The following is a 10111-nucleotide window of genomic DNA, read 5'->3' as shown; positions in this document are numbered from 1 at the left end:
GCAGCCGCTCTTTGCTGTCCCCTCCCTGGTGACATCCAGCCCCGGGGACGGGGGGATTTGTGGGACGAACCCGAAACCAGCAAACCCATTAAAAGCCCCGGCGGCTCTCTGGGTACCTGCTGTCTCAGCATGAAGCTCCTGACAGCGGCTCTGCTTCTGCTGTTCATCGCCATGTGCGTGGCCAGCACGGAAGGTAAGGTGGCTTGTTCTGCTTATTCCCACTTAAAGCTCTTTTCCAGGAATTTTTTTTTTGCCTCTTGATAAGCCCTGAGTTGGATTGAGCTGTCCCCTGCATGCTGGGAAAGAGGGATGTGTTGAATCCATGTGTAAGGTAGCCGTGGGGTTTTTTTAAAGGTGGAAGGAGAGATAAAATAGACAGAACAAAGTTGTGTCTTCGTTGCAAACCAAATAATAGCCCCAGCTCACAGTACAGGAGGTCACGCTGTGTTCTCCACTATTCAGGAACAGAGATCGAATGTCTCCTTTGAAACAGAGGGTGGTTTTCTCAGGGAAAATAGAGCAGAGGTGGATTTGATGGGGTGGCACAAATTCCACCATGTACGCTTGTGCATTTTCTGCTGGGCACAAAAAATGATGGTTAAAAACGCTCTGCTTTTGTCTGGCTGTGAATGCACTGCAGCATCCATGCAAGGAGAAATGGAGAAATAACTGGAAGTCCCACAAAGTCTGAGAGAGATGGGAATGAATGAGAAAGTAGCTGAGACGTTTGCTTAGTTTAAAGCGAGTTCTGACTCTCTCATTTCCTTTAGTTAAATACAATTACATTTAATTGCAGCAGGTGCACTTTCAAAAGCTCTCAGATTTACTAAGCCTCAGAACATTTTTCCCAGAGAGTCACTACCTTTTCCTGGGATACAGCAAAGAAAATATATATTTTTTTTTTTTTAAGTTCTACAGCATTACAGAAATTCAGCTTTTCCCACTGAGGCTTGAAAAACTGAAGTGAAGTTTGTGTGCACACAGGCTGGCAGGGAAGGGACGCTCGGTATGCAGGAGGCTTTGCAGGCGCATGAGAAAATGCTTTCTCTTGTAGGTGTAAAGTGCAAATGTTCAAGAAAAGGTCCTAAAATAAGATTCTCTAATGTACGGAAGCTGGAAATAAAACCGAGGTACCCGTTTTGCGTGGAAGAGATGATTATGTAAGTTTTCCTTCATTTGTTGCTTTCTGTTTCCCTATCAGCTGAATTGCTTTACCTTGTCCTGCAAGTTCCTTTGTTCTTTGGTTTTCTCGTGCCCTGGCATGCTAATCTCTGGGAATACTCATTTGCTGTGTCAGATGCAATGGAATATTCAATTCTGATGGAAAACCCAGCTATCATTTTTCAACATAGTTTTTTTTTTTTTGCTCGAAGAAATATTTGCAGAACAGGTAGAGATAAAAGGATAATCGTTAGTTCAAGTGAAGATAGGGACAAATCCTGCTCCAAGCTGCCCGATGTAAAACACAGAACTATTTACTCAAGTTATTTGGGGTGTGCGGAATAAGAACACGAGCAGAGTTCGCTCCATGCTTGTTTCTGCAAGGGTTATCCCAACCAGAGTCAGATTTTCTCCTGCGTTGTACCAGAGCCATCCCCTTGCATTCCACGGGATTACCTAGCACATAAGAAAAAAACTTCCCTCCCTGTCTCACTGCAAACTGTGATGTCTGAAAGTGATGCAGTGACTAACTGAACCAAGGCAGGTACAGGGATTTTTGACATCTCTGATCTCTGTCAAAATGAGATTAGGTTTGGTTTTGTTTTTTTTTTTTTTAAATTTTAAATATAGTTAGTTTGTGGGGGTTTTTTCTGTCCTGTCTTGGATATCTTAAGATCCCCCAAGAAAACACCAACCAGCCAGCACGTGGGGCTGGATAAGGACCAGAAGTGCAGATTAGCCGTGAAGACTGCACTGAGCCCGCTGCCACCTAAGAAGGGGAAAAAGGGTCCCAAGAGCTGCCACACCCCCAGAACGCCAAGGACTGATTTACTCCAGCATTTGTGCTCCATCACGGAACATTTGCCATTCGCTTAATCTTAGAAAAATGCTTTAACAGCAGGATCTGAGTCCCATCCTGCTGAGCTGTGTAACACCTCCAGTGCTTTGTAATGCCCACGGGGCCAAATCCTGCCCATCCAACTGGCACAAACAAGGAGATACCCCAGGAGCCTGATCCTGCCCACGCAGAACTGGCTGGCCAGACTCGTTGGAGGGTGTTTGGAGGAGGAACAGAGAGCCAAGCTGCCTTAGGCTTCCTCCAGATGTACACGATGCTGAGTAATGCTGAGCTCAGTGAACATCAGACCCCCCCTCTTTGAAGGTGGTGACCTGAAATGCTTGCACAGCATCACCACCTGAATCAGTTCCTTGCAGCTTTACTTTGTTTGCTCTGACCTTCCGATTGCAAAAGGGTGGTGTAGAGGGGCACTAACTCTTCGCATCCCACTCCAGGCATTTGCCTGAAAGCAGCTGGTGGCCGGAGGGGGGTATAAAATAAATCTCATTAATGCAACATTCCACTTTCAATCAGAAAGTCAGGAAAGCTGTAATGCCATGGTGGAGCGGGTGCTTTCCCAGCTGGATAGCTATGCAGATGCCAAGCGATGCTGTTCGAGCCCTGGGTTTGCAGCAGCTGTGGGGACAGAGCTGTCCCATCCCTCTCCCATTGCTGCTGCGGGGCAATCAGGGCTACTCTCCTGCAACCTGAAGTCCGTATTGAAAGCAAACTGAAATTAATATTCAGAGAGCCCATTGATGTGGGAGTCTCTGGGCAAGGCACAGAAGAGCTGAATTCCTGCAGCTGAGTTTTTGTTACTGTGGTGATCAACTAAAACGAGTTGTTGAAGCTGGGTCCCCTCCTGACCTTCCCAAAAGCTTTCGTATATTTTCATATAGGAGAAATGTGATATGAATGGTGTTTGGCAGAGAGGCAGCAGGTATGAGGGTGCAGGTTAGGAAGGAATTTTTCATTGGCCATAACCCCCCCCCCCAGCAGAGCTGTGGTACGGGGTAAGAGGCAGCTAAACTGAGTCCTCAGTCGAGTCAAAACCTATCAAGATGCACAGTACATCTAGCAGCAGTTGTGTGGATATCTGTCTCCCGGAATGAGGAAAAGCAACAGAAAAGAGGAGGGAAGTTTAACTCTTTCTGTCTGAAAGGATCCACCACCCCTCCCCACATTGCCCCGTCCCAAAGAGGGGGGCCTGAGCCAGAGGGGAGAAATGGGCACCACTGGGAGCCTTTCTCGAGGGACAGCCACGGTGGGTGACAGTCCCTGCACTGGCTCAGCTGAAGGGACCAGAGCCAGGACCCTGCTGGCCCCAGGGACAGGGTGTTTGTGGGCAGCGGTGCAGCCCCACCATCCCTGCAGATGGTCATGGACTGACCCAGGGTGCTCACCGCAGCCCTGGAGGCTTGGACATACAGGGGAGGATTCTGGCACAGGGACCTCAGACACCCCGGGTGAAGGCTGCAGCCACCAAGCCCTGGGCAGCAGATACCCCTGGAGTGAGCTCATGTCCCAAATCCCACTGGAGGTGTAAGTTCTGGTGCTTCAGTCCCTTCTCCATCCCTCTCAACCTCTTCTTGCAGCCCATCCAGACAGCTCCTCACTCAGGCTATCAGCTCCCACAGGGCTTCTTAGGCACGTCCCCTTACACCTGCTGGACCAGCACCTCTGAGAGCAGGGCCAGGTCACCTCAGGGTCCCCAAAAATGCCACCCCCCAACCCTGTGCCCACAGGACCAGGGACTGCATGGGAACTGCAGAGGACCACGGGGCTGCATTGGGAACATCTCTGTCATCCAGCCTCCAGCATCAAAGAAGAAAACTTATGTGTGGTGTCAAAGCAAGGCATCTCAGCCTGAGAAAAGCCCTGGTTGTTCACCTGGGAATCCAGCCATGCATGTCCTCCTCCTGCTAGGCTCTAGTAAATCCAGAATTGTCCTTCACTGCTTCTGGTGCAAATGTCAGGCTTGCCACTTTTCCGAGGCGCTCCTGCTTCTTTCCTCCTGCAATTCAGCCTGTCCGTCACTTTCTGGAAATACTTTCTCTGGCCTGTCAGAGGAGCAACCCAAGCCAAGGTCTGGCATCAGCCAGTGCAGAAAGCAGAGCCGAGAAGGTGGCTGCTGGATGGAGAAACTTTGCACTGACCTCACGTCCTTTAAAACTCGCATGCCTTGTGCCTACAGTGAAGGTTTGGTTTAAGTCCCGTTCAGAGCTACAGGAAAACTTCCCTTCTCAGTGCTGATCCCCAGAGGGGCTGGCTGAGAACACCCTTGGAGCAGAGGCAGTCCGTAGGTTTTGGCAGTGACCCTTCCCCTCCCAACGCTGCAGCCACGGAGGCTCTTGGAGACCTTCCACCGCTTCCCAGAAACCAACCTGAAAATTGCACCTTGTCTTTTTGTGACTTAGCTTACACTTGTCGGAGGTGGAATGGAGAAAAAGAGCAAGGAAGAAGGTTAATTGAATAGAAAAAAAATCCTATTGGAGCACCTTAAATAATATTGAAACAGGAAACGTGGTGAGACCTGTAGGTGAGCTCATGCAGGGAACACGCAGCGTCTCACTTCCAGTCAGGCACGGCCCCTCTGCACCGGCCGGCTGAGCTGGGAAAGCTTGCAAGGAACTTTTTCTTGGGTTAGAAGGTAAAACAGCTCCTTTCTAAACCAAATCACAAAATAAGCCCACCAGTATGCACAGATATTTCTGAGTTTTCTGCCATCATTTTACTCATGTCTTCAGCAGTGTTTAAATAATTCCATTATAGTATTTTAGTTGAATCAAAAACCATGTTTCTCCATTATAGATGGGATTTCCAGAAAATGAATAATTCAAAAATTGTGCATTGGCGTTTTCTGGTTTTTTTTTTTTAAATCACAAAATTAATAAGAAAAATGGAAAACTGCTTGATTTTGAGCCCTGAGAAGTGATAGTAGTCTTGACATTCCTGGAAAGCCATCCTCTTGGGAAGCAGCTCCAGGTCTCTTGTGTCACCTTGGTTGTGGCAGACCAACCTGCAATGGCTTCACTAAGCTCTCTGGGACAAAACCTAACATGAAGCGAAGACTTTTGCCATGTTTTGCCTCCCACCACACTTTACCCTGACAATAAATGGCCACCAAGGCACTGCTGCTGGCAAGGAGAGAGGGGTCAGCCTGGGATCAGGTGAGGCTGAAGCCCCCAGGACTGCAATGCTGGGGGGCTCAGAGCTATTCTGTTGGGCACACAGGCACTCTGCCGTGTGCAAGTACTTAAAATATTGAAAACTTAATAAAAAAATTAAAAAATCAATGAACCAGGTCTGATCTTTTCTCTTGGATGCAGCATTGCTGAGTGCAAGGGGACCATTTCCTCATGCAAAGACCTTGGGGCGCCTGAGTGAACCCTAACTAAATCAGCTATTAAGCTCAAAACAAAACATCTGACAGGCAGAGCAAACCCACTGATTAAAACCAGTGGTTAAATCTTCATCTGATACAACCTAGTATAAGGGTGGACAATAGTGCACTGCACTGATCGATAACAGCTAAAGATCTGCTCCGATATTATTACAAGAAACTCAAATATCTGCCATGAAGCACAGAGCATGAAAACTCTTCCACTCCCCACCTGGGTGAGAATCCCCAGACCGATTTTGGCATTTACCCGGGGTGGGGGCAGAGGAGGGGTGTTTCCCGTGCCCCCGTAACCTGTGCTGGCTTGCCTTGCAGCGTGACGCTGTGGACGCGGGTGCGAGGGGAGCAGCAGCACTGCCTCAACCCCAAACGCCAGAACACAGTGAGGCTGCTGAAGTGGTACAGAGTATGGAAAGAGAAAGGCAGGTAAGTAGGGATTTGCTGAATGGGGAAGGGAAAAATCTTGGCAGTGAGTTGGGCAATCAGCAGCATTCAGAGAGAGGCCAGGAAAACAGTGCAAAAGCTCTATCCAGCACAGAGGATGTATTTTATTACCAAAATTACAGTTATAAATGGATGTTCTTGATGTTATTTCTTTCCTGCCACATGCACTTCTATTTTAGGATTAGGCTGTTCCACATATAAATAGTAAAAATTTTCTGTTAAAGTATTCATCAGCTGATGTTCTCAGTTATTTACATACACTCACCTCCCTTCTCTGGGGAAAAAGCCAAGATGAAAAGCTGAATGACTTCCACACGGAAAGCAATCAGCAGAGTTGGGCAGAGAATGCCCTGTCACAAGCTTTAATCCCACCACCTCAAAATCATCACTACCTGATGACGCAGAACTTTGCCAATTTTAACATCCCCAGAAAAAAAAACAGTAACTTGCTGGTAAGATGCTCTGCCACACTCTCCCTTGCGAAGAGGATTTTTTTTTTTTGCAAGCCATCAGTCATAGATAGAAGAGAGAGAGAAACATGAATTCCTGATGGTTGATGGCCAGCAGTGATGTCCGTATGTGTAATTAAAGGGAGCTGCCCAATTTCTACCTCCTCTCCAGCCATGGCTAAGAAAGAACCTCTGCATGCAGCACAGTCCCAAAAAACCCTCATCCTCCTCAACTGATGGGGGATTTACTCCCCAAAATTGAGCTCAGACAAGGCCAGCGAGCAGCAAGCTCCATCTCAGGACTCAGCAGGTCCAAGGATGCCAGCGAGCTCTGGTGCAGTCGTGATGACAAAGGATGCTCAGCCCCAGGCTTGTGCATTCAGGAATCGTGCAGGACTCCCCCGAGCAGACCGAGAGGAGGAATGCCCCGTGCAAGGCTGTGAGAGCCAAGGTCCCCCCGCTGCAGACTGGCTCCTGGCCGCAGATAACGGTGCTGCTCGCAGCCTTCTCCATAGCCCAAAGTAAGGGGCAGCTGGAGGCTTCCCCAGAGCCCAGCCAGGGCACAGGGACTGTCCCTGCTGCCAGGGAGAGGAGGAGGGACGGCAAGCCCAGCATCCCCACAGCTTTGGCTGCCAGCCTGGGGCATACAGAAGGATGCAGCACAACCCTCAGAGGTTTCAATCGCTTTGCCTTGCCCAGCGCTGGCACTGCCCTGTTGCAGCATGTCCCCCGGCGTGGGGACACTGACACTGGAACGGGGCAAGCAGGGCAGCCCAGCTAAACCACAGCTGAAGCAGCATCAAGGGATTATTTCAGACACAGAAGAGCTTGATTTACTGTGCGGGGGGTGAGGCAGTGGCCCAGGGCGCCCAGAGAAGCTGTGGATGCCCCATCCCTGGAGGGGTTCAAGGCCAGGCTGGATGAGGCTTTGGGCAACCTGGGCTGGTGGGAGGTGTCCCTGCCCATGGCAGGGGGTGGCACTGGATGGGCTTTAAGGTCCCTTCCAACCAAACCAGTCTGTGATTCTATGATTCAAACCAAGTCCTCATAATAAATAAAACAATTTGTCAGTGCTTTCAGTGCCAGCTGTACCAAACCCACTGCACTGCTCCCCAGGAAAAAGCAGAATTTAAAGTCAAACGCAGTACAAATATGAACCTGTTCCTCCAAACAGCATTGCCCCCGATTTTCCCATGCTATGGAAGACTGCTTTCAGCAAACAAGCCTGGCAGGTGTTTTTCTCAGGATGTAAAACAACACTGCCTATAATATTATTCTAAACACAACAGATATTGTCAACTTATTATCTACACACAGCTCGTGATATACTTCAACATCTGTATACAAGATAGGGGTTTTTCCAGCAGTTAAAGTGTATTAGCAGATGGGGATTTCTTCATCTTATATATCCTGATACTCATGGCAGAGCACATCACTCCCTGCACACCTACAAGATGTGGGGGTTTCAAAGTCCAGCCCTCCTCCCAGATGCTTTATGGACAGCAATAACTTACTTTCCAATTCACTTAAGAAAAGGTTAAAAATATGGTTTCTGGGGTTTTTTTGTTGTTTGTGGGTCGGGGTTTATTATTGTTATTATTTGGAAGGGAATTGTTTTGTTGATAGTTTAAACACCTTGCTCTTGGCTTTCCTTCTGTTCAGGGTTTATGAAGAATAAGAGGCAGCAGCGTGAGGAATGGAGAGGACTCCCTTGGCTGGCATAGGACTGGGCTCTGCAGAAGATTTCTCTCACAGACATAAGACACAAATTCTATATTATTATAAAGCACTTTTTACCAAGGGTCAGTTTTTACATTTTCTAGCCACGTGCAAAAGGCTTCCAGATTTCACAAGCATCCGTTGCACTCCAGGTTTCATACCCATCTGCTCTGTACTCATATTGGGAAAGCAAATGCATTTCATTTTTAAGCAGCTGGTTTGGTTTTTTTTTTAATTGTTATTCATTCATACTTCACTATGATTGCAATCGAGCTTTATAAGCTCACTAGACAAACAAACATTTGTAAAGGTGTTGTACAGCCGTGTCCCTCATCCTTCCGCAGCGGGAAAGCTCCGGTGCTGCGCTTGTTTGTCACGTTTGCAGCCTCCACCTTAGTCAGGCAAAGCGGGGACCAAAGATGAGTTTGCTGGAGAAGATGCCGCTGAAATGTCGTGGCTGTAACTGCAGAAGTGAGGTCCCACGGCACATCCTCAAACGAGTCTGAGCATCACTGGTGTACCTCTTCTTTAAGGGACTTGAGATCTTGCTGCAAGGCGAAGCGTACCAATCTCCCATCTAACATTTTGTTCATTAGAAAGCATTTCTAGGTCATTTTTGTTACTAAGAAAATGTTTGGTTTGTTTTGTTTTTTTTTTTCCACCTGAACTTCTTACAGAAAGTTTGTGGCTTCAGAACTGAGACATTTTAAGCTTCAAGACTATTGTGTATGATTTCCTAGATTTGTAGCAACAAAAAAAAAAGCCTTTAAAAGGTACCTTTTTATGAAAAAATATGATAGGGCAAACATATAAATACCTATATATGTTTTAGTCACAATACAACGTATTCATTATTTTGAATGTAATACTTCAATGATAAGCAGTGCATTCCTCTTTTTAAAATAACAAAACTACCTTCTCATTTGTAAATATACTATAGGAAGTCTCCCTATATTATCTTTCTGTATAATGTACTGTACTGCTAAATTATCATATGCTATTTAAATGTTCGAAATATTTAGAAGGTTGCATGCAGATTTCATATTTCTTTCTAAGACAAATGGAAAAAAAAAAGTAATAAAAAATGTATTTAAAAAAAGCTGGAAACTGCTCTGAAATTTCCTTAAGGGAACTCCAGCCACTTCTAATAACTTTTTTTTTTGGTGGATGAATTGGTTTTGGGAAAAACACTGAATCGGAGAAGTTGACATGGCATCCTGATGACACTGGAATTAGAAAATGTTATTCCAGTCCAGTTTATTTCCCTTTCTCATTTTAGGATTTGTATTTTGCCCAAACACTGAGGAATCTTGTTACACAAAGGGCCATGCCATGCACCTATAGCCACCAGCCTAGTGTTACACTAAATAAATGTAAATCAACCACCCCAGGTCAAAATAAAAACAAGTTAAATGCAGCGATTTAGACAAGACCTCGGTTAGAAGGGAATTTGCACCCTGCAAGGCTCCTGCAGCACTGCCCAGATAAAAAGGAAAACAAAGGAAGGGCAAAGGAAAGGATAGGAAGGGCAAAGCCAGCCGGAGCTGAAATGCACTGAGAGCTCCCGGTGCTGCCCAGACAGCACAGCTCTGCTCCCCGCTGCAGAGGCGGCTTCGCACAGGGCTGCTGCCGAGATCGGCACGACTCCTGCACCAGAGATCTCACACTGTGTAATCAGGGCAATGCCTGACCTCAGCTCAGGGGTTTCCTCCCATTTAGAGAGGGAAAAAAAAAAAACCCACCCTATCTATACGCACACTATATGCTTGTTAACTGTGGTAATACCCAGAAGGAGAAAGAGCTGTTAGATTTCAGAGTATTTTCCTATCCTGCACAAGGCTGGAGTTACAAGATTCGGATTCCTGTTAGTAAAAAGTTTGAGCAAGATCCCAGAATATTTAAGAAATGGAACCTCTGGGGATAGCAGCCGCAAAGCCCTGCTTCAGGCGGGGCGTCGGAACACGATCTCCCAGCAAACCCAGACCTGAGGGCTATCCGAGCTGCCCCCCTCCTTTCTCCAGTCACATTTGAACAAAATCAGTAGTTCTTCCTCAAGGATACTTGATTTCAACATGCCAACAGACTTCAAGGAAAGTTTTA

The 10111-nt window shown here is 46.9% G+C and overlaps 1 protein-coding gene across 1 annotated transcript; it reads left to right on the top strand.

Annotated features, from left to right (window-relative positions):
• Positions 1–129: 129 nt before the first annotated feature.
• Positions 130–8197, top strand: CXCL14 (chemokine (C-X-C motif) ligand 14). Its single transcript, XM_010075507.1, has 4 exons — positions 130–193; positions 1055–1160; positions 5715–5825; positions 7955–8197. The coding sequence occupies exons 1-4, from the start codon at positions 130–132 to the stop codon at positions 7968–7970; spliced, it is 297 nt and encodes a 98-aa protein (XP_010073809.1). The 3' UTR covers positions 7971–8197.
• The last annotated feature ends 1914 nt before the right edge of the window (positions 8198–10111 follow it).

The sequence above is a fragment of the Pterocles gutturalis genome, unplaced genomic scaffold (assembly GCF_000699245.1).
Source record: "Pterocles gutturalis isolate BGI_N339 unplaced genomic scaffold, ASM69924v1 scaffold31257, whole genome shotgun sequence".
Classification (NCBI taxonomy): Eukaryota; Metazoa; Chordata; class Aves; order Pterocliformes; family Pteroclidae; genus Pterocles; species Pterocles gutturalis.
Note: the sequence above shows the minus strand (reverse complement) of the source record. Positions and strands in the feature narration are given on the sequence as shown.